The 25,353-nt window shown below is 44.9% G+C and overlaps 1 protein-coding gene across 2 annotated transcripts in view; it reads right to left on the bottom strand.

Moving 5' to 3' along the window:
- Positions 1–24,384, bottom strand: part of FBXO38 (F-box protein 38) — a 72,161-nt gene extending 47,777 nt beyond the window's left edge. The window contains exons 1-8 of one of the 2 annotated variants that reach the window (XM_077265732.1): positions 24,198–24,384; positions 22,588–22,744; positions 18,747–18,880; positions 14,668–14,831; positions 14,317–14,482; positions 14,095–14,232; positions 11,323–11,460; positions 9,125–9,218 (exon numbers count right to left, since the gene is read on the bottom strand). In XM_077265732.1, the coding sequence (XP_077121847.1) occupies positions 9,125–9,218; positions 11,323–11,460; positions 14,095–14,232; positions 14,317–14,482; positions 14,668–14,831; positions 18,747–18,880; positions 22,588–22,715 (962 nt within the window). In that variant the 5' untranslated portion in view covers positions 22,716–22,744; positions 24,198–24,384. The remainder of the gene's footprint in view (positions 1–9,124; positions 9,219–11,322; positions 11,461–14,094; positions 14,233–14,316; positions 14,483–14,667; positions 14,832–18,746; positions 18,881–22,587; positions 22,745–24,197) is intronic. The other variant, XM_077265733.1, reaches the window with a different exon arrangement.
- Positions 24,385–25,353: the final 969 nt, after the last annotated feature.

The following is a 25,353-nucleotide window of genomic DNA, read 5'->3' as shown; positions in this document are numbered from 1 at the left end:
AACCCATATTTACGCAAACATGCAACCAAGAAGGGCCATTCTAGGGAATCGAAAGCCTTGGCTGCGTCCAGCGAAGCCAATGCCCATTTGTTATCTGTTTCCAGAGAACTATATTGTATGACTGACTGTACCCTCCTGATATTTATAGAAGTGTTTTTCCCTGGCATAAAACCGGTTTGATCCGGGTGTATAAGATCTAGTATGATCTTGTTCAGTCTAGTGGCTAATATCTTAGTGAAGATTTTATAATCTACATTTACCAAAGAAATTGGTCTATATGATCCACAATCTAAGGGGTCCTTCCCCTCCTTCTTAAGTACTATAACATTAGCATCGTAGAACGTTTCAGGAATAGATTCCCCTTCCCATATTCCCTTGAGTACCTTTAGCAATATGGGGGCTAGCTTGTCCCGGTATTTCCTATAGAATTCTATGGGAAACCCATCAGGTCCTGGGGCCTTTCCAGATGCCATGTCAGCCATAGCCTGCTCCACCTCTTCTAAAGTAAATTCAGCTTCCATAAGGGCTTGTTGCGATGAGTTTAGTGAGGGGAATGTAATATCTGATAAATAATCTAAGCACTCATCAACATTAGAGTTGTTACTAGATTTATATAACATAGTATAATAGTCATAGAAGCACCGAAGTATCTCATCAGAAGAGGATACTAAAGATCCATCAGACACCCGAATCTGTAAAATTGTATTGGAGGTATTGTGTTGACGTACCAAAAAGGCCAGCAGTGTACTAGCCTGATTTCCTAGCTCAAAATAAGATTGGCGCGTGAAAAACAATTTACGTTTCGATTTAACCTCTATATGTTGGGTATAAAGTCTTTGGGAGGTGAGCCATTCAATTCTGTTATTGCTGGATTGATTAGCTATATAGGCAGCCTCTGAAGCCTTAAATCTCTGTTCCATCTCCTCATCCTCTTTCGCTGTTGCCCTCTTTATATAGGAGATAGTGGAGGACAGACATCCCCTTAAATATGCCTTCAGTGTGTCCCAGAGTAAACCAAGATTTTGAAGTTCCGAGTGTATCAGAATGAAGGTATCTAATTGAGTAACCGTCCTGTCACTTGAGTCTATTAATTTTAACCAGAAGGGGCTCAATTTCCAGGACCCGCTGTGAGAATCGGATCGTCCATATTTAAGTTTAAGGATAATTGGGGAATGATCCGAGATCCCTCGGTTACCATGCTCAATACCATCTACCCACAGTGCCAACCCACTTGACCCAAATATATAATCTATCCTAGATAATGATTGTCTAGTGGATGAGTGGCAGGTATACCCCTTGATCCCCGGATGATTTATTCTCCACAAATCCAACCAACCACTACCGTCCATAAATAATGCTAGTTGAGAGGGGGGTTGAGGTATAATGTCTCCTGTCGTTGCATCATCTAATCTCAGTTTATCTATGGATGGATTCATAGTCAAATTGAAGTCTCCCATGCAGATAACATTCGCCTCCGGGTACTTTAAAGAGAAGCCTAGGGCCAGACGGAGAACTGATATATTAGCAGGGGGGGGGTTATAGATACATAACAATACGTATTCTCGCGAGTTAATTAATGCATGTACAAAAACAAAACGACCCTCTGGATCACGTCTCGCCTCCCTTGCCTCCCATCTGACCTCTTTGTGCACTAGTAGAGAGACCCCTCTTGAATAACTGGTGTGGAAGGCATGTAAGGACCACTGCACCCACAGCTTTTGCATACATCGAACTTTATCTCTTGTCAAATGTGTTTCTACCAGTGCTACAATGTGGGGATGGTATCTTTTTATCTGTGAAAATACTTTAATTTTCTTTTTAGGGGTCTTTATACCTCGGATATTCCAGGTCATGCATATAAGTTCAGTTCCCATATTTACTCTTGAGGGAAAAATCAATACATATCATTATTATTTGGGTGTATTCCAGCAGTAGCATATTAGGCATAGATTTAATATCAGCGGCAGCTTTACCTAATAAACAACCAAAACAAAACCATAAAACCAAATGGAACAAGAAAACTTGAACGGTAGGGGAGAGTATTTCCATCCTCCCACAGTCAGATTGAAAAGGGGATACCCTCACTGAATTCAGTGTCCGGTATTGTTGATTTCCCCGCACCTATACGGAAAGCTCAATTCTTATTGCCAACTTCCAAGGAACCCAGGCTAGGGGACTTCCATATTTGATCCTCCGTGAGATCGCAGCCATTCAATCGCCTCCGCTGGGTCCGTGAAGAATAATGAGGAACTATTGTGGACGATACGGAGCCGAGCCGGGTAGAGCATAGAATAAACAATGTTCTTGTCTCTAAGTTGCTTTTTAACATCCACAAATCTTGCACGTTGTTTTTGAAGTTCTGCAGAAAAATCTGGAAAGATTGATATGGTGGCATTGCCAAGTTTGATGAGGCCCTTCTGTCGCGCCAGGCGAAGAATAGTATCTCTGTCTCTGCAATTAAGAAGACGTGCCAGGAAAGGTCTCGGCGGAGCTCCAGGAGGCAGAGGCCTAGTTGGTACTCTATGGGCTCTTTCCACCGAGAATGTTGAGGAGAATTCATCTCCCAGTGTGGATTTCAGCCAGCCCTCCAGAAATTGCTCAGGTTGCTGACCCTCTGAACGCTCCGGGAGACCTATGATTCGGACATTGTTCCGGCGCAGTCTATTTTCCAGGTCATCTGCCTTTTGCCTCCAAGCATTTACAGATCCAGTGGCTTTGGTTAATTTGGCTTCCATAGGAGTAATAGTGTCTTCTATAGTAGATACCCTCGTTTCAACCTCTGATATACGCCCCCTCATAGTTTGCATGTCATGTCGCAGGCGGCCCACCTCAGTATGCACATCCTCTATTTTCTCTGTAAGAGATGCCCTAGTGAGGGATATGGCCTGCATTAACTGCTCCGATGCCTGTTTGAGAGTCAGTTCTTCCTCCTCTACTTCCCCAGTGCCGTCAGAGGGGCGACCTCTGCGTTGAGAGGATGTGGGGTTATTCCTAAGATTGCGCACATTTTCATGAGGGTCATCCTTGGCAAATTTTTTAAGTTTTTCAGCAGCCGTTGCTCCTCTAGGATGCTGCATGGCGGGTATACACAAAAGGACCTCACAGGTTAGTGCTGAAAGTAGTTATAGGCAGACCGTGCTCCAATTCTGTGAATATAAATGAAGCAAGTTCTATATAGTATTAGATGATGCTCCAAAGTTCCATATATTATGTGTTAGCCAGTAATGGTAGGGAGGACCGCAGGGGAGTAGTCCAGGTGTTGATTTATGTGGTTAGACCTTATATGTTGGACGGGCGCTCAGCTTTTGCTGGCAGGGAGAGCAGCAGAAAGGGGGGGTTAATTCCCACTATTATAATGTCACAAGTGCAGTGATTGATTAACAGAGGAGGTGCAGGGCCCAATGTCTCAGGGCATACATACACCGCACCCCCTCACCAGATCTCAAGCACAAGAATGTTTCACCTGCAGCACTGTTAATGTATAGAGCGACACTGCCTGTGCTGTTAGACAGCGTGCTTCAGTAATGGCCGCCTCTCCGTCCACCCCAGGCCCCTCAGCTGTCATATAATAAAGTGAGTCTCACCGCTGCGATCCTGCCCCTCTCGGCTCCGTTATGAAGAAAGTCCGGTGCCAGTAGGAGATGATGACGCCCTATGTCCCAGGGCGCGCGTGCATAAAATGGCCGCTGCTCCACGTGCGTCCATCCAGCACCCTCGGCTCCCACAGGCACCGCCGCCCGCCTAGATCCTCCGGCTTCTGCGCCCCGATGTCTCTCAGCGATCTCTGCCGGTGTCTGTCAAATCGCAGGGAAAACCCGACACTAAAGGGAGCCGGCACTTGCGCTCTGTCCAGCCAGGGCGCGCACAGGTAATATGGCCGCCGCCACACAAGAAGTCCTCACCAGCCCGGTCCACCGCAGTATTCGGCGCTCCAGGACCTCACTGTGTCAAACCGAAGGGGTCCTCAGATTCCTGGGGGTCCCAGGACATCAGCGCCAGCCCTAGTTTTATGTGGATGACGGGTTTTAATGGCAGAATATAGTCAGGATGGTAGGAGCTCACACAGGCACGTCTTCCTCTCTCTGCTACATAGCCACGCCCCCAACCAGTTGTGTTTTACTGCAGGATCTTAAACACCGAGACACCCATTTATTTGATACTAGGATGCAATTATACAAGGCACCCAGGGCAGACACTTGCAACTTGAGAGTATCAGTTGCTAACCCTAGTTCCAACTCTGACTGCAGAAACTCTAGAATGGACCCAACCCAGCCTCATCCCCTAAGGGCTGCCCTAAAAACTCCAGGAATCTTTTCCATTTTCTACCATAGATGCTTGACGTAATCAGTTTCCTACTTTTCAACAGGGTGGAGACTAGCCCTGGTGAGAACCCCTGTTGACTCAGTAATGCCCTCTCAAATTCCATGTTGCCAGAGGGAAGCACTTCACTTGCGAGTGGCATACTGGTCCCTGGGTAAAAGGCCCGGGATCTCTGGCAGAATCCATGGATCGGACATAGACATTAGTCTTAGAAGGGAAAACCATGGTCTTTTCGGCCAGAATGGAGCAATGAGAATTTCCCCCGCTTGATCCTCCCTGATCTTCCTTGTGCTGGAATCATTGCTATTGGAAGAAATGCATAGGCCATCCTGAACATTCAAGGAATCTGAAGAGCATCCACTGCGAATGGTTTCTCCCTTGGGTTTAACAAACAGAAGTTCTTCACTTTTCTGTTGTGTAAGCTGGCAAACAGATCTATCTCCGGCTGCCCCCATGCCCACACTATCTGCTGGAAAATTTGGGAATTTAGAGACCATTCTCCCGGTCTCAATTTCTTGCGACTCAGAAAGTCTGCCTTTGTGTTGTCTATTCCCCTTATGTGAAGTGCCGTAAGGGACATTAGGTGCTGCTCCGCTAGCTGGAGTAGGATGTCTGCTGCCATCATTAGGGTATGGGACCTTGATTCTCACTAGTGGTCGATAAAAGCCACGACTGAGTGATTGTCTGACATGACTCGGACATAGCGACCCGGGAAGAAGGGGAGAAAGTGTCTCAAGGCTCTCTCCACAGCACCCAGCTCTTTCAAGTTCGAACCCTGGCCTCTCTCTAGAGGAGACCAAGTCCCCTGAATTGAGTGTGACAATAGATGTGCCCCCCATTCAGTATTCCTAGCATCTGTCGTGATAACGTCCTCTAATGGTCTTATCCACTGGACTCCTGATGACAAATGATTTCTTACTGCCCACCAAGACAGGAAATCCCTTATTGGAGAAAAAAAACACGTAACTTTTCCTCTAAATGCCCTTTTAATAACCTCTGCGCAGACAGGACCTCCCACTGTAGCTGCCTTAGGTGAAATTGGGCCCATCTTACTGCTGGGATACAAGATGTTAGAGATCCTAGCAAGGACATTGCTTTTCTTAGTGTCATTTTTGGCTGATGTATCGCTGACAGTGCCAGGGCCATTATCTTGGCTACTTTGTCCTCTGGTAGGAGACAGATCTGGCGCTCAGAGCCCAAAACCAACCCCAGGAAGGATTGTATCCTTTCCAGTTTTAGCCTTGGTTTGAGAATATTTACCATCCAGCCCAGCTTTTCCAGCACCACAGTTACCTCCCTCACCTGCTCTGCACAGTGATCTTCTGACCTTTCGACTATAAGGAAGTCGTCCAGGTACAGGATAACAGTGTTTCGAGAACGAAGGTAGGCCATCATCTCTGATATTACCTTAGTAAATACTCTTGGAGTTATTGACAATCCAAATGAAAGGGCTGTAGACTGGTAATGCCCGACCCGTCCCTGGACATACAGAGCAACCCTCAGGAATTTTTGATGGTCCCAATGGATTGAGATGTGATAATAGGCATCCTTTAAGTCAATGACCGCCATGAAACAGTTCTGGAATAACAGCTTTATAGCTGTGTTCACAGACTCCATCTTGAAGGAATAATTCACAATCCATCGGTTGAGCTTCCTCAGGTTGATAATAGTTCTTAGAGAACCATCTGGCTTCTTTATAAAAAAGAGGGGGGGGGGGGAATAAAATCCCCTTCCTATCTCTTCCACAGGGACTTCGCACAGAACACGCTTCTGTAAGAGTCCCAAGATTTCTACCTCCAGGGCCAGCTGTTCTCCTGGTGATTTCCTGCAGGGTGTTAATACAAAGGTCTGGCTAGATGGATGGACAAAGTTTATCTTCAGACTGTCTTTGATGATACCCAAGATCCAGTGACTGGGGGAGATGTTCACCCAGGCAAGGAGAAAGAGGGAGAACATTCCCCTTACAGCTGACCCAACGTCATGGGAGGGCTTTATAGAAGGTGTAGAGGGTCCTCTGAACATACATCAGGACCCCTTTCTATCCTTGAACTCCAAGCTCTTCCCTTCTCCTGGAGGACGTCCCCCATTAAACTTCCTCCTCTGAAAGGAAGACTTCCTAGCTTCATCCTGGAAACAAGGGAATCCAGTCTTTTTGTCGCCTTCCTTCTACAAGATGTCTTCTAGTTTCTGTCCAAAGAAACTGGCCATCAAAAGGGATGGAGCAGAATCTATTGTTTGAAAGCAGTTCTCCCGGACACCCCTTCAGCCATAAGGCCCATCTAGCTGCATTGGATAGGTTCGCCGACCTAGTCGCTAACCTCACAGAGTCTGCTGAGGTGTCTGCAAGAAAGGTTGCTGCTCGGCTGCAACAGAGTCATATTGGCCAAGATTTCATCTCTCGGGACCTGTCTTAAGCTGCTCCTCCATTTGCCGCAGCCAGACCATAAGGGAGCAGGCAGTACAAATCCCAGCTATTGCCGGCTTCAGACCCCTGTGGCTGCCTCCCAGGTGTGCCTCAGGAACCCATCAGCTTTTTTTATCCAAAGGGTCTCTAACTGCGCAGGGCCGACCTTTTACAGAATTTCGCTACTACCCCGTCGATTTTAGGGCTCTTATCCCAACTCTTCGAGTCTCTCTCCTCAAAGGGATATCTCCTCTTAGAAGATGAGGGAAGGCTACCAGATCTCTCCGGCTTCTTCCACTCTATGAGCGCTCGTATCCTGGAATTAACAGAAAAGGTGCGCTTCCTCCTTTCCTCTAGACCCCCAAACATTATATCCTCTAGAGATTTAGGTGCTTTCTCCTCCTTCAGGCCCATTGTTGACCTGACTGCCCTAACCAACCTATCCGTATCCTCAACCGTAAAGCAAGATTGGCCACCTATATCACTGTCCCAAGGAGGAAGAGGACGGGAATTCATTATGGTATTCTCCAAAAGACTGTGGAGAGGCATCCGATTCCGTAACGACCTCCTGAGCTCTCTTGTTCTTTTTTAACAGGGTCTTTAAGAAACCTTGCACCTCAGCCCTGATCATGGACCTAAGGCTTGTGGCGAAGTCAGTGGTCTCATTCTGTAGTTTTTTTTTTTTTAATGCAGTCAGAGCATAGATTTTTCTGTTAATGAACTGCCAGCAGGGTCCTACAAAGAGTACCGTATTTTTCGGACTACAAGACGCACTGGACTATAAGGCGCACCCAGGTTTTAGAGGTGGAAAATAGGGAAAAAAATATTTGAAGCAAAAAAATGTGGTAAAATATTTAATAACATACTATTATATGTGGTGTTATTATATATAATAGTATGTTATTATGTTGGAAGCTGCGGGACCAGTGTGGTGTCTGCGAAGTACTATATGAAGATGCTGGAGGGTGAGTATAAGAATGGGGGCACAGGGCTTATATTGAAAGCACCACTCCAGCCCTGCAAAATAACACTGGAGTGCTGCTTTAAAATCCCATGGGAGAACTATATCTCCCAGCATGTCCTGCAGATCCTATGACATGCTGGGAGTTATAGATCACCAAAGAAGTGGCAGAGTGCTTTATTGTGTTTTTGTAAAGACTAACCTCTTAATTGTGGAAGCCAGCCACACTGTGGTGAGGTAAAAGCATCCCATGACTGCACACAGAGCCCTCCCTCTTGTTGCCTTTCCACAGCACAGGTTATAAGAGGAAGCCTGCAGATTCTAGTGGGGAGTCTGAAGGACCTGTGATGTCAAGAAGAGTGAGGGCTCTGTGCTGTCATGTGATGCTCCAGCCTGCCCACTTCTGACACCACACAGGTCCTCCTTGTGCACAGCACTCAGCGTCCAGCCCAGGCAGGTATGCAGCGATCTCCTCTCCCCTGGCCCCTGCTGCTGCCTCCTCCTCCTCCAGACACACAGATCTCCCCAGCTGCTGCAGGAATTCAGTGCTGGGGAAACCATGTGTGTTGCTGCTTAAGTGCAGTATTCATTTGCTGCTCCCGGCTCACCGCTCAGCTGATAGGTGGGCGGGGAGTAGCTAATGAATATTCACTGCACTTAATCATCGGGACCACATGGTTTCCCCAGCGCTGATTCCCGGTAGCGGGGACATGAAGTGGGATAACAGTGCGATTGCGATCCCACTTGCTGCTGCCCCCCTCCCCACATGCTACATCCCTACCATAAGACGCACCCACACTTTCCTCCCAAATTTGGAGGAAAAAAGTGCGTCTTATGGTCAGAAAAATTAGTTGTCTTTTTGGCGCTAGCCTTCCTAGGCCCCTTGGTCAGTCTTTGACTGACTTAACTCTTTGTCTTCCCCTGCTTGAGATTCTGCACAGGCACCAAATCATTGATCGGAGTAATTTCAGATGATGCGGCGAAAGTGCAGTAGGCTCGCGATGAGGTCATGGGAACCAGCCTAAAGATCTGTATATGTGCTGCTCCCTCTATTGAAACTACACTGGGTGATGATTAAGCATCTGAGCAGAATCACCACCTGGAGTAAACTCATCAGATCATTATGCCAGCTCCCCTAACGTCATCATGAGCCTAGTACGCATTCGCTGCTCTATCCGAGTCTGGTATGAGAGCTGGGAATGGAAAAAAAAAAAAAAAAAAGGGTGTACATTCCTTTGAGCCTTTATGTAGCTCATTAGGAGAGTACAGCAGCAATGGTCTGTCCAACGCAACATCACTTTAGCACAGACAGACAACATAAGTGTTCAGGAATGCTGAAGACTGACAGTGGGGGACAAGAGTGAAAAGAAGAATATTGCAAACTTTTTTTCTTTCAAAACTTTTAATCTTAGATAACCCATTTAACTCCAGTATCTTACCTTCTAGCAGCTGTAATTATGAGGTAGCCAAGATCAACTTCCAAAGCGTTCTTACATGCTCCTAAGACTATTGTGTGCAAATTCCGGAAGCCACCTGAAATGAAATTACCATTGCTTAAAACATCTCAAAATTTGTTTAGAACCTTCATTTTTAATTAATTTGCTTGAGGAAAATATGACAAAAAAGGAGATCACCTATATCAGACTGTATCATGATGCAACACATAATGATGAAGAAAATGTCTGGGAGAAAGGTTCAAAGTGCCTTAACACAAGGTAATGAATATGCATACCACCATCTATAGCAGAATTTTAGTACTTGGCCAAGAACTGGCAAAATATATGTAGGAAATACCTACAAGGAATACTACATATTTAGACATTTGTAAGTAATCTATAGATAATACAATCCTTGACATTACTACTTTATATCTATACATCTGTCAATATATAGAGCTAATAAATATAGAACTGTCTAAAAGTACAGAACTCATAAAAAAAGAAAAAAAAAAAAAGAAACATAACGCTGTTTACTGTTATTCCCAAAATAGTAAGTCATTTTACCTAACCTGTGGATAGGTGACATTTATTAAGGGTCCAAATGCTGGCACCTCCAGAACCAAACTTTGTAGAAGCTCAATCTTGCTCCATTCATTCTCTAGGAGCCAGAAACAGCCAGAGGTTCATCTCTATGGGACTTTTGGAACCCTGTCCTTGAAATCACTGGGTATAGGATTACCGTATATACTCGAGTATAAGCCGACCCGAGTATAAGCCGACCCCCCTAATTTTGCCACAAAAAACTGGGAAAACTTATTGACTCGAGTATAAGCCTAGGGTGGAAAATGCAGCAGCTACCGGTGAATTTCAAAAATAAAAATAGATGCTCCATACCGTTCATTATGGCCCCATAGCTGTGCCATATAGTGCTCTGCACCATTCATTATTGCCCCATAGCTGTACCATAGAAAGCTGTGCCATATAGTGCTCTGCACCGTTCATTATTGCCCCATAGCTGTGCCATATAGTGCTCTGCACCGTTCATTATTGCCCCATAGATGTGCCATAGAAAGCTGTGCCATATAGTGCTCTGCACCGTTCATAATTGCCCCATAGCTGTGCCATATAGTGCTCTGCACCGTTCATAATTGCCCCATAGCTGTGCCATATAGAGCTCTGCACCGTTCATAATTGCCCCATAGCTGTGCCATATAGTGCTCTGCACCGTTCATAATTGCCCCATAGCTGTGCCATATAGTGCTCTGCACCGTTCATTATTGCCCCATAGCTGTGCCATATAGTGCTCTGCACCGTTCATTATTGCCCCATAGCTGTGCCATATAGTGCTCTGCACCGTTCATAATTGCCCCATAGCTGTGCCATATAGTGCTCTGCACCGTTCATTATTGCCCCATAGATGTGCCATAGAAAGCTGTGCCATAGAAAGCTGTGCTGCTGCTGCAATAAAAATAATAAAAGACATACTCACCTCTCTTGCTTGCAGCTCCTCAGCGTCCTGTCTCGGCGTCTCTCTGCACTGACTGATCAGGCAGAGGGCGGCGCGCACACTATATGCGTCATCGCGCCCTCTGACCTGCACAGTCAGTGGGGAGAGACGCCGGGAAGATGGAGCGGCGCCCGGCGTGTGGAACGCGGACAGGTGAATATGACATACTTACCTGCTCCCGGCGTCCCGCTCCTTCCCCCGCACAGCTGGTCTTCGGTGCCGCAGCCTCATCCTCTATCAGCGGTCACCGTTACCGCTGATTAGAGAAATGAATAGGCGGCTCCGCCCCTATGGGAGTGGAGTCCATATTCATTTCTCTAATGAGCGGTCCCACGTGACCGCTGAACAGTGGAAGAGCTGCGGCACCCGGAGACCGTGGGACGGGCAGGGGGAGCGCCAGGAGCCCCGGAAGCAGGCAAGTATGCCTCAGCGCCCTCTCCCCCTCACCCGCCGACCGTGACTCGAGTATAAGCCGAGAGGGGCACTTTCAGCCCAAAAATTTGGGCTGAAAATCTCGGCTTATACTCGAGTATATACGGTAACTATTTTGGGAAAAACACTTAAACGCTTGACACTGGCTACAGTTGACAAACAGAATATAAATATAATTTTGCACATAATAGTCTCAGATAAAACAAGTATACCCAGTTATTCTGAGCATTAACTATGGTATGTACCGAGTATCACTTACCAGACCGCCAGCTGTCCTCCACGACATGTTGTATAAGGCCACCTAGAAAAGGAACTCGAACAAGCTCTAAATGCTCCAAGTTGCGAGCAGAAGCCAAACCAGTGACCAATGGCACATATTTTAAGGAATTTGTAGGTCCTTTAACAAAACAAAATGACAAAATGCCAAAATGAAGGATACCAAAAGATGTATCTGTATATTAAGAAAAATAAATAAAAGTGACTACAATTGTATATGACAAAAGACTGACAAAAAAAAAACCCTCTTTAAATTGAAGCTAGTGATCAGTTACAATGACAGGGCATTGTAGCAGCATGCTGTAAGTCTAGGGCGTATCAAGGTTCATTTTTTTTCTTTATACTTGTCCCCATGACTTTAGAGTTCAGATTTTACTTTCTAGACTATACTGGAAAAATTACAGTATTTTATGGACTATATGACAAACTTTTCAAATGAAAAAGCCTTACTAAAGTGCCTGCATTTTATAGTCTACGGTCACAATTCGCTGTGTTGTGCCTGTAGTTCACCATCACTTTCCATTGATCTGGGGGGCGGAAAAAAATGAAGCATACCTACTGTACTAATCATCCCGAGCATCACAAAGCACACTTAGCTGCAGAGTGCGCTCCTTGCCAGACACTGACCTGTTTACTCTGTGCAGGGCAGGAGAGAAAGGACGTCGTTCAGCTTTCTTACTGGCTTACCTGCAGTCTGCCAGAGAATCCCCTGCTGCCTAGTTGTGCTCATATATAGAGATGAGCGAACATCGTCAGCTCTCTACTTATTCTGCCAGCGACAGTGCTTACCGAAAAAGCTGCATCGGGAACCCGGATACCTGGAGCGCTCCCGATGATCAGCTGTTCGGCGCAGGAGCTGCATGTGTTGCGACTGTGTGACAGTCACAACACATGAATGGAGAGCATCTTTGTTGTGACTGTCACACAGCTGCGACACATACAGCTGCGGAGCCGAACAGCTGAATATCGGGTGCGCTCCAGCTATCCGGGTTCCCGATGAAGCTATTCGGTAAGCGCTACAGCTTGCTGAATAAGGAGGGAGCCGACGATGTTCGCTCAGCTCTACTCATACATACATATACTTAGCCTTGTAGTCTTTCGTTTATCCTCCTACCAAGTTTGTGAAGCTTGGGGAGTTTTATAGTCCGAAGACACTGAAAGAAAAACTGACATATCACATGGTCATAAGTATTTAGATCCTTTGCTCAGACACTCATATTTAAGTCCCATGCTGTACATTTCCTTGTGATCCTCCTTGAGATGGTTCTACTCCTTCATTGGAGACCAGCTGTGTTTAATTAAACTGATAGGACTTGATTTGGAAAGGCACACACCTGTCTATATAAGATGTCAAAGCTCACAGTGCATGTCAGACCAAATGAGAATCATGAGGTCAAAGGAACTGGCCAAGGAGCTCAGAGACAGAATTGTGGGAAGGCACAGATCTGGGCAAGGTTCCAAAAGAATTTCTGCAGTACTCAAGGTTCCTAAGAGCACAGTGGCCTCCATAATCATTAAATGGAAGAAGTTTGGGTCCACCAGAAGTCTTCCTAGACCTGTCTTTCCAGCCAAACTGAGCAATCGTGGGAGAAGAGCCTTGGTGAGAGAGGTAAAGAAGAACCCCAAGATCACTGTGGCTGAGCTCCAGAGATGCAGTAGGGAGATGGGAGAAAGTTCCACAAAGTCAACTATCACTGCAGCCCTCCACCAGTCGGGCCTTTATGGCAGAGTGGCCAGATGGAAGCCTCTCCTCAGTGCAAGACATATGAAAGCCTGCACAGAGTTTGCTAACAAAACACATGAAGGACTCACAGACTATGAGAAATAAGATTCACTGGTCTGATGAGACGAAGATAGACCCTTTTGGTGATAATTCTATGCGGTATGTGTGGAGAAAACCAGGCACTGCTCATCACCTGCCCAATACAATCCCACCAGTGAAACATGGTGGTAGCAGCATCATGCTATGGGGGTGATTTTCAGCTGTAGGGACAGGAAGACTGGTTGTCATTGAAGGAAACATGAATGCGGCCAGGTACAGAGATATCCTGGATGAAAACCTTTTCCATAGTGCTCTGGACCTCAGCCTTGGCCGAAGGCTCACCTTCCAACAAGACAATGACCCAAAGTACACAGTTAAAATAAAAAGGAGTGGCTTCAGAACAACTCTGTGACCATTCTTGACTGGCCCAGCCAGAGCCGTGACCTAAACCCAATTGAGCATCTCTGGAGAGGCCTGAAAATGGCTGCCACCAACAATCACCATCCAACCTCACAGAACTGGAGAGGATCTGCAAGGAAGAATGGCAGAGGATCCCCAAATCCAGGTGTGAAAAACTTGTTGCATCATTCACAAGAAGACTAATGGCTGTACTAGCTCAAAAGGGTGCTTCAACTCAATACAGAACAAAGGGTCTGAATACTTATGACCATGTGATATTTCCGTTTTTCTTTTTTAATACATTTGCAAAAGTGTCTACATTTCTGTTTGTTTCAGTCAAGATTGGGTGAAGAGTCTACATTAATGAGAAAAAAATGAACTTCTTTGAATTTATCAAACGGCTGCAATTAAAACAAAAAGTGAAAAATGTAAAAGGGGTCTGAATACTTTCCGTACCCACTGGATAAAACAGAATAGTAAAGGGAGCAGCAGTAATAAAGTAAAATATGGGTCACTTTTGGTCCCTTTTAAATAAATGTTCTCCAATTAGGGAGAGCAGTCAGCTCATAACTTACACCACTATTGCGTCCTTACCAGCACAATTTCGCATCACAAAGGTTCGGAGGCTAATGCACAAGAAGTCTTTAAAAGGCTGAGGTTTGGTTAGACGCACCCACTTTAAGTACAGATGACGCAGCATAGGAATGCACGGGATTTCAGGAACATTCACACCTGTATAGTGTAAAATGTGGCAACATCTTAGTAATTTAAGACCATGTCAGCGGATAAGCATTTTTGTGTACATCAGATACCTACCCACTAAATGTAACGTCTGGATTTTTGCAGCAATGGGTATTTTGAGTTTATTTTCTGGGGGAATGGGAAAAGCTCCATTTCGATTCCGAAACTTGCCTAGAATGTGAACTTGAGGCATATAGGTCCATATAGCTTCTACAAGTTCCAGATGTGAGGTCTCTACACCCTGGTGACAGAACGGCAATAAAGAGAAATTGGGTTATAGTATGCATTGGTACATGATAAGATTACTCCGAAGACTCAACTTGCAAAACTTTGAGTATCCATCTGAATATTAATACACATCTAAGGTGTATCGACAGATGACAAAGTCTCTTACTGGGTTTTTGGACATGCTTAAGAGTGGCTCACCAGAAGATTTGGGCATGATTGCAAAGCTTCTAGCACACCAGGAATGCTGAAGGCCTCGTGGCCCCGAACTCTGCGCCTCTCCAAATATCTCGGGTGAAGGCCATAAAGCTGTTCAATATCTGGCATCTTCTTAAGGAGTTTCAGAAAACTGGAATCAGTGAAACCTACAGGAACGGAAAACAAGCAACATCAGTCAGTGACACTACCATCTGTATGGAAACACAAGAGAAGCCTTAGAATTAAATATGCATGGAAATAATGAGTCCAGTAATCTAACAGGATGGTAGAATGGCAATGCTAATGTGCAGAGCAAAGTAACAAATAAAGAGGCCATGCAGCCCCTTCAAAAGAGCAGGCTGGTGATCAGTCGATCTGATATTAATTACCTATGGATGGGTTACTAATTTTAAAACTAAAAACCCTTTTATGAGTTAAATACACTTTATTATTAATAACTTGCACATATTTCACCCAAAAGCTTTTATGTTTATTTTTTATATATACTTAAAGGAGGATGTCTGACTTCTGATTGGTAGGTGCCCTGATGAGGACCAATCAGATTGATAGATTGGGGAATTTTTCCCCACTGCAAAATATCGTGTCAGGTCAGACGCCCAAATGCATCTTCATTCATTCATTCACAAAGTGAAAAGTGGAAAAGCTGAGCGCAGTCTTGAAGGAAATGCATACAGCAGTTTTAGAGCATATACTCTGCGTCACCATTTTAACGGGGATAAAGGTTCTCTGTTCTGAGAATCGGTGAAGGTCCCAGTGGTCAGAATCCCACCAAACAAGTTATCAACTATCCGGTTTTAACCAGACAGCCTATTTAACGTGCACACGTTAAGTATTTGGTGAGTTTTTTAGCACAGTATTTGTAAGCCAAAACCAGGAGTGCTGACGAGTTTCCATTATACTTTTCCTCTGATTGTTCCACTTTTGGTTTTGGCTTACAAATACTGATGTAAAAAACTGACCAAATACTCAACATGTGGCTTAAGAGATCCATAGGAGTGCTCGTTCCTGATTATAGGCCCCTGTAAAACATGCCAGCAATCTATGTCAAATGAGGATAATGCTGGCAATAAAAATTGTTATCGGCAGCACATCACTTGTATAAACCGAAGATGTGTTATCAATAACATTATGTTTTATGGGGACAGAACGATCATATTAGCGATCATTCAGTCCCAACTATTGCTCAATGAGCATCAAATGATGTACAGTGCCTTGTGAAAGTATTCGGCCCCCTGGAACTTTTCAACCTTTTCCCACATATCATGCTTCAAACATAAAGATCGGTCAGTATTGGGCCCTCTTCTTTTTAACATGTTTATTAATGACCTTGTAGGGGGCATTCAGAGTAGAATTTCAATATTTGCAGAGGACACTAAACTCTGCAGGGTAATCAATACAGGGGAGGACAATTTTATATTACAGGATGATTTATGTAAACTAGAAGCTTGGGCTGATAAATGGCAAATGAGCTTTAATGGGGATAAATGTAAGGTCATGCACTTGGGTAGAAGTAATAAGATGTATAATTATGTGCTTATAATTATGTGCTTAATTCTAAAACTCTGGGCAAAACCGTCAATGAAAAAGACCTGGGTGTATGGGTGGATGACAAACTCATATTCAGTGGCCAGTGTCAGGCAGCTGCTACAAAGGCAAATAAAATAATGGGATGTATTAAAAGAGATATGATGCATAGATGCTCATGAGGAGAACATAATTTTACCTCTATACAAGTCACTAGTTCGTCCACACTTAGAATACTGTGCACAGTTCTGGTCTCCGGTGTATAAGAAAGACATAGCTGAACTAGAGCGGGTGCAGAGAAGAGTGGCCAAGGTTATTAGAGGACTGGGGGGTCTGCAATACCAAGATAGGTTATTACACTTGGGGCTGTTTAGTTTGGAAAAACGAAGACTAAGGGGTGATCTCATTTTAATGTATAAATATATGAGGGGACAGTACAAAGACCTTTCTGATGATCTTTTTAATCATAGACCTGAGACAGGGACAAGGGGGTATCCTCTACGTCTGGAGGAAAGAAGGTTTAAGCATAATAACAGAAGCGGATTCTTTACTGTAAGAGCAGTGAGACTATGGAACTCTCTGCCGTATGATGTTGTAATGAGTGATTCATTAATTAAATTTAAGAGGGGACTGGATACCTTTCTGGAAAAGTATAATGTTACAGGGTATATACACTAGACTCCTTGATAGGGCGTTGATCCAGGGAACTAGTCTGATTGCCGTATGTGGAGTCGGGAAGGAATTTTTTTCCCCAATGTGGAGCTTACTCTTTGCCACATGGGTTTCTTTTGCCTTCCTCTGGATCAACATGTTAGGGCATGTTAGGTTAGGCTATGGGTTGAACTAGATGGACTTGAAGTCTTCCTTCAACCTTAATAACTATGTAAAATGTAAATTTTTGGTGAAGAATCAACACTATTGTGAAGTTGAACGAAATTTATTGGTTATTTTACATTTTTGTGGAAATTCAAAAACTGAAAAGTGGGGCGTGCAATATTATTCGGCCCCTTTACTTTCAGTGCAGAAAACTCACTCCAGAAGTTCATTGTGGATCTCTGAATGATCCAATGTTGTCCTAAATGCCTAATGATGATAAATATAATCCACCTGTGTGTAATCAAGTCTCCCTATAAATGCACCTGCTCTGTGATAGTCTCAGGGTTCTGTTTGAAGCACAGAGAGCATCATGAAGACCAAGGAACACAACAGGAAGGTCTGTGATACTTTTGTGGAGAAGTTTAAAGCCAGATTTGGATACAAAATGATTTCCAAAACTTTAAACATCCCAAGGAGCACTGTGCAAGCAATCATATTAAAATGGAAGGAGTATCATACCACTGCAAATCTACCAAGACCCGGCCATCCCTCTAAACTTTCATCTCAAACAAGAAGAAGACTGATCAGAGATGCAGCCAAGAGGCCCATGATCACTCTGGATGAACTGCAGAGATCTACAGCTAAGGTGGGACAGTCTGTCCATAGGACAACAATCAGTGGTACACTGCACAAATCTGCCCTTTATGGAAGAGTGGCAAGAAGAAAGCCATTTCTCAAAGATATCCATAAAAAGTGTCATTTAAAGTTTGCAACAAGCCACGTGGGAGACACACCAAACATGTGGAAGAAGGTGTTCTGGTCAGATGAAACCAATATCGAACTTTTTGGCAACAATGCCAAACGATATGTTTGGCGTAAAGGCAACACAGCTCATCACCCTCAACACACCATCCCCACTGTCAGACATGGTGGTGGCAGCATCATGGTTTGGTCCTGCTTTACTTCAGCAGGGACAGGGAAGATGGCTAAATTTGATGGGAAGATGGATGGAGCCAAATACAAGACCATTCTTGAAAAAGAACTGTTGAAGTCTGCAAAAGACCTGAGAATGGGACGGAGATTTGTCTTCCAACAAGACAATGATCCCAAACATAAAGCAAAATCTACAATGGAATGGTTCACAAATAAACGTATCCAGGTGTTAGAATGGCCAAGTCAAAGTCCAGACCTCAATCCAATCGAGAATCTGTGGAAAGAGCTGAAAACTGCTGTTCACAAACGATCTCCATCAAACCTCACTGAGCTCGAGCTGTTTGCCAAGGAAGAATGGGCAAGAATTTCAGTCTCTCGATGTACAAAACTGATAGAGACATACCCCAAGCGACTTGCAGCTGAAATCGCAGCAAAAGGTGACGCAACAAAGTATTAAGATAAAGGGGCCAAATAATATTGCACGCTCCACTTTTTAGTTTTTGAATTTCCACAAAAATTTTAAATAACAAATTTCGTTCAACTTCACAATTTTGTTCCACTTGTTGTTGATTCTTCACCAATAATTTACATTTGGTATCTTTATGTTTGAAGCATGATATGTGGGAAACGGTTGAAAAGTTCCAGGGGGCCGAATACCTTCGCAAGGCACTGTGTATATCGTCAATTGGCGCTCAATTTTTCAGTCCGAAATCGGCTACCCTATACGTAGTATTAGTCAAATACTATTTGGCTATAAAACAGAAATAATAAACACAACCGTTGCTCACCGGTTGGCATATACTCCCACCAGCGTCCAGCGCAAAGGTCAACCATTTTGACAACACGCAGATACAGAGTCACCGCTTCCTTCAGCTTCCTGGACAAGCACTCCATGCACATAATGTCTTGCAGTGGCAGATATCTACCAAGAAACCCCAGAAATTGTGTTATGAAGATTACCTCTAAATTTAAAAAATGCAAGTGTGACAAATACAATGTTGTGTGGTTAGGAAAAAATCTCTTATTTGTCATATGAGGGTAAGTTCTTACAAAAAGACTTTTAGGATGCATGCAACTATTCACAAACTATTACATTTTCTTAAAGGAAACAGAATAAAGCAGCAAACAGAATAAAGCAGCAACAGAGCCACTGATTTTGGGGTTTCATTTTTAGAGCATTTACTATACAGTACAAATGACAATTCTTAATAACTTAATTCTTATAGTCATTTCAAATACAGTGATTCCAAAACTCTCTCTTTTTTGCAAAGTAACACATTGTGCAAGAGGAAAAACTAAATTTTCAATTCCCTCTCTTTTCTTTTTTTCTATATTTTTTTTTAGTTCCATTGAAAGACACGGCAGCTATTATACGAGTGCTCACATAGTACACTGCAATGCTTCTGTGTAATGCCTGGTGGCGTTTTAGTAAAAGATCCTGACTTAAAGGGGTGGTTCCATTTCAAATAATGTTCGGCTGCAGCTTATTTAAACATAAGAAACTGCTCTGTATTCACCTACCTGAAGTCCACCCTACCTGAGTCTCTGCTCTAGGAGTCTGGCATTGACTAACATCACCTCGACAGCCAGTGAGCTTAGGCTACTTTCCCACTTCCGTCTTTTCAGATCCGTCATAATCCGTCGATTTTTGAGAATGTAGGATCCTGCATTTTCCCATAGACTTGTATTAGCGATGGATTGTGACGGATAGCCATCCGTTTCATCCGTCGTGCACTGGATCAGTCATGGAATAGCGGTCCGTCGTGCAGAGAAAACATTCATTGTAACGTTTTTTGTGCACGTCGGAAAATCGGTCAGCGACGCATCCTGCGCTGCCCGTTGTCGGCTACAATGGAAGCCTATGGTCGCAGGATCCGTCGCTGACCGTCACACACAGGAATTCAGCGACGGATCCAGTTTTTCCCTTCTGAGCATGCCCGGAAGGATTTTCAAGCCTGGGAATGAATGAATCAATCTCTCTCTCTCGTCCCCGGACATTTCATTCCCGGAATTTCTGTACGACGGATCCGTCATTACACTGTATCCGTCGCACACGTTTTTACCTATTTACATTCCGTCATTTTACTGCACCACAACGGACCCCAAAAAACGGAAGTGTGAAAGTAGCCTTAGCGGATTTGCCCGTGCAGACAGAAGACCCCCTTCAGAGATGTGGGGCTCAATGAATGGCTGCCGAGCCGTCAACATGATATCCATGCAGCAGCCAACGACAGGCATCAGGAGCAGTGGCAGAAACTAATCGGCTGACCCGTGGAAGGTGAGTACAGTGCGGTTTGTTATGTTTTAAAGGGACTGTTCAAACCAAGTACAGGCGCTTGGTGCACTCTTGGCGTGGCCAGACATTTGCGTGCACCTTCCCACCTGTTCTATCTCCACCCTTCTCTGTCTTTATAAATCCAGAGCAAATATTTAAAGAAGAGGGTTGGGGTGGAAAGAGAGAAAACAAGTAGGTGCGAGTGTGCACTTACATTTTTGGCCACATACACAGCACATGTAGTTGGTTTACACAGTCAATCTATGCTGATCGGCTTCCTTTAAACAAACTGCAGCTGAGGAATTTTTTTTTTTTTCCGCTTCTTTGTATTTCACGATTAAATAGTAAAAAAAAATTAAAAAATGGTGTTTTTTTTTTTGTTTGTTTTTTTTTAGTACAAGTGGAAATTAACCAAAATATTTCACTGAAGGTAGGTACTTCATCCTTTAAGTTTCCTTTGACCAATCGTATGCAGGCAGCAACACACTGGGTAAAGGAAAACATGTCCTTACGATAGTATTGGCAAACAGTCTGATTTCCTCACTGCTTAGTGATGACGTACTGGAGTACAGCAGACCCGAGTGTGATTAACAGTTTTCAGCTCTCATTTCCAACAGTCAGTGCGGAAAGGGACAGCACTGCAGAAATTATGACAAGTTACAAACACTTAGCAGAGCTCCTCAAATTCTAATAAGCTTTATTGGCAGGATCAAATACACATTGACAAAGCAAGTGTAGCGCTTCAAACTCTGCTGTACAGCCCTTTTCCCACATTAACAGCTTTCATCGCCATGAGTCAATCACACCCAGGTCTGCTGTGCTCCAGCACATGTAATCGCTCTGCAGTGAGGAGAGCAGACTGTCATTATATCTCCAACAGAGCCGGCTATAAACTATAGTCTTCTATTTCAGCTGCTTATGACTGGCAGGGATGGGAGATCTTTGAGAGGAGCATTACTAGAAAGGTTTCTAATGAGATTGCTGTAGATGAGAGCTGAACGCTGGCAGTTATCACACTCAGGTCTGCTGTGCTCCAGCACGTCATCACTCTGCAGTGAGGAGAGCAGACTGTTTGTCAATGCTATTGGGGGAATGTTCTCTTCTTTCCTCAGTGTATTGCTGGCTTCCTGATTGCCCCCAGTGACATCTCTACTTGGACTTAAAAAAAAGAAAATCAACTGTTTAAATGACACTTTGAATTGCTAATATCTCTTCAATGGAGAGGTGAGTGAAATTGTAAAAATAATAAAATAAAACATACATATTTCATTCTCTGCATCATCTTTTAGTGTGTCCAGTTCTACATGAAAAATTTGGTGTAAGGCCCTATTTAACAGCTGCTGATATAGGAGTAATGCTAAAGTAGTGGACAACCTCTTTAATACTTTCCAAGACAGTTAAGAAGGTTGTTACATACTGTGCCACCCATATAATCACAATTGGCATGTGTGAAGCATCTGTCCAGAATTTGCTTCTGTGATTATCTGGGCGTTATCCTTTTCAGAAATACCTGTTTGGCAAAGTGGCACACTTTTTATTATTATTTTTAATGATGGATAATAAAAAGATTTTTTTAATCAGTTCATTGATTACCCAAAAAAGTGTTTTCCGTATGTAGTCTGACTGACCCTTTTCTATACACAGTTATTTACTACAGGTTTGCCTAGCTCATGATGTGAATGTGTGAGTCAGATTGTTATATCATCATACACAAGACATTTATAAAGGAATCAGAAGGTAGAAACGAGGAGGCAGAAGTTTGGCATATGGATGTCACAGGCCTGGTTATGGCTGACACCTGAGGCAGATGGCGTGGCCACAACACCTGATGTTTCTGCACCTACATTGGGGGCACATTGGTTTAGGAAGCAGTTTATTAAATGCAGTTTAAAATTCTACAAATGAAAAAAAAACAAAAATAACTGATGTAATTGTTTCATTCTTTTTGCACTTTTACCAGGAAGAATGTCGCAAAAAAAAGTTAATCAGCTCATCAACAGGGCTGTTGAGTCGGAGTTCATTTTGGTGGAGTCGGAGTCATGGATATTGAGGAGTTGGAGGTTCGGCTTACCGACTCCACAGCCCTGCTCATCAGGCACCTAAAGCAACAGAACCGTATTTCCATTGTGATCACTTACATGTTTACACAGGACAATAATTGGGAATGGGTGACCTCATGATGCTCAGTTGCTGATTATCGATTTTTCTATGTGTGCTTTAGCTAACAATGGCCTGGGTCTCTCAGAAAATCTGCACCTATGCAATTTACCCTTAGTCATATTCAACAGAAAGTGGTATTGAATATCTAGCAATCCACAGGGGAAGTAATAGGAAGAAAAAAAAAAGACACTCACTTAAAGATATGACAAAGCACTTCATGGGAGAGCTGATTCATGTAATCCTTAGGATCACCGGATTTGTCCATCTCTTCATTATCACCATTAGCTCTGCATCCCTTTACTGATTTCCGGCGGGGCCCCATCTTCAAAACTTAAATTTGTAAACACCTTTCTTAAAGAAAAAAACAAAAACAAAACAATTTTATAACTCTGTACAATGAATACAAGGCTACTGTAAACTGCAAGATCTCCAGCTTAAAAAAGAAAAAAAAAATCAAATTACACTTGCAGATGTAGTGTTTGATAGGAAGCATAGTGCAGCACGCGGTTATTCTTTCCGCTATACCGATGGACACAGCAGTGGGACCTGGCAGAAAGCACTTGGGTGCAGCTAATGTCTGTCACAGGTCAGATCTAGTGAATATCCTTTTAAAGTCACTCACAATGAGCGTGTCATAGATAGCGGTGCATGATCCTTCAGCCAAACGGAATTTACATGATATCTTCTGTGATGAAAAACAAAAAAAAATACTTTGGGCTGCTTTGTAGGTAGGAATGTGGCCCTTATTTTCCTTCCAGTGTTTCTGTACACCAGTACAGAGACCAAAAAGGGATGGCTTTATAAAGTGAAGTGAGGATTTATTAACTATCAGATCCTATTGACAAACCCTGTCTTTGTGCCTTAAAGGGTAAGCAGACTTTTAATCACTAGGCCGACCTGACCATCCACTTGCTGGAAAATAAAGCGGTCATAATTGCCAGATACACAGCGATGTCATATATGGCTCCAACTAATAACAATTGCACATAGCAGATATGCAGTTTTGCTTCACTCTAAGCTATGGTTGACTTGAGACAACATCACAGCCAGAAAATGACTGGATGACTGCAGTCTCCCACTGATGTAATCAGCACTTCACAAGAGGGGTTATTAGCAGCACTGACGTTTAAAGGGGTATTCCATCATAGACAGGTGATCACTGATTGGCCTATTGGAGGACAGTGTCCCCCGTCCTTCCCTGGTCACAAGACCAAAGCCAGGAGGAGTTGAAGGAATGAGCAGGTCACACATGAACGCATGTCATGTACTGTGAAGAAAGTGGATCGGCCATTCCACCCATCTCTTCCAGGATGTGATCTTTACAACTAGGGGTCACAAGTGGGGTGTAAACTGCAGGGGTCCTGGCAGTGATCAGATGTAATACCCCTCTAACAAGTGGATCACCACAGGACCTGCCTAGTGACCAGACCTCCTCTGGGGGAAGTGTGTCTAAGAATTTAAGACAGTCCTGCTCTAAAAGCTCGTCCCTACATGACTGATCCCCACAGCACCGGCATCTCCAGGAGAGGAGAGTGTACAGGGCACAGCATTAGGATCACTGCTGGGACTTGTAGTGACACAGAGCTGCAGACAAGTGGCCCTGTGCGGTCACCCGGTGTGTGAGGCGCTGAGCACACATGGAGGACGGCTTGTCAGTCTGCAGGGGAAACTTTGAACTGTAAACAATAATGAGAAGGAAGACCTGACGTAAAGCAGTGACAAGTGTAGTGAAGCAGGGGGCTTCTGCAGCAGCGTGTTCCCCTGCATACAAGCAACAGGCAGCCACCATCTCCACTGACGTTACCTCCCTGCCAGTGCACGGGGCGCGCCGGCCCCCGGCCGTCCAGCTGCTGAGCTTCTGTGGGTACCGGAAGCAGGTACAGACAGTCCAGGCAAACACTTCCTGACTCAGCCCCGCCTACTGCTCCATGTACAGCCAATCAGCGTCCGCTATGTGCATAGCCAGTGGCAGTACAGACGTTACTGTGTACAGGGGAAGCACGCGGGTCGAAGACAGCTTCCATTGGTAGACTGTAAGCACGTGATCACACGGCGTGACGTCACGGTGTTACTATCAGCTGGAGGAGCGCGCTAGCCGGTCACTAGTGGCAGGGGGGTTGTTGTGCTGTATGGCTCCTCCCGTGGCCGGTCACTAGTGGCAGGGGGGCTGTTGGCTGTATGGCTCCTCCCGTGGCCGGTCACTAGTGGCAGGGGGGCTGTTGGCTGTATGGCTCCTCCCGTGGCCGGTCACTAGTGGCAGGGGGGTTGTTGTGCTGTATGGCTCCTCCCGTGGCCGGTCACTAGTGGCAGGGGGGCTGTTGGCTGTATGGCTCCTCCCGTGGCCGGTCACTTGTGGCAGGGGGGTTGTTGTGCTGTATGGCTCCTCCCGTGGCCGGTCACTAGTGGCAGGGGAGTTGTTGTGCTGTATGGCTCCTCCCGTGGCCGGTCACTAGTGGCAGGGGGGTTGTTGTGCTGTATGGCTCCTCCCGCGGCCGGTCACTAGTGGCAGGGGGGCTGTTGGCTGTATGGCTCCTCCCGTGGCTGGTCACTAGTGGCAGGGGGGCTGTTGGGTGTATGGCTCCTCCCGTGGCCGGTCACTAGTGGCAGGGGGGCTGTTGGCTGTATGGCTCCTCCCGTGGCCGGTCACTAGTGGCAGGGGGGTTGTTGTGCTGTATGGCTCCTCCCGTGGCCGATCACTAGTGGCAGGGGGGTTGTTGTGCTGTATGGCTCCTCCCGCGGCCGGTCACTAGTGGCAGGGGGTCTGTTGGCTGTATGGCTCCTCCCGTGGCTGGTCACTAGTGGCAGGGGGGCTGTTGGCTGTATGGCTCCTCCCGTGGCCGGTCACTAGTGGCAGGGGGGCTGTTGGCTGTATGGCTCCTCCCGTGGCCGGTCACTAGTGGCAGGGGGGCTGTTGGCTGTATGGCTCCTCCCGTGGCCGGTCACTTGTGGCAGGGGGGCTG

Source organism: Ranitomeya variabilis, chromosome 5 (assembly GCF_051348905.1).
Source record: "Ranitomeya variabilis isolate aRanVar5 chromosome 5, aRanVar5.hap1, whole genome shotgun sequence".
NCBI lineage: Eukaryota > Metazoa > Chordata > Amphibia > Anura > Dendrobatidae > Ranitomeya > Ranitomeya variabilis.
The sequence above is the reverse complement of the archived record's forward strand: the minus strand, read 5'-3'. Positions and strand labels throughout refer to the sequence as shown.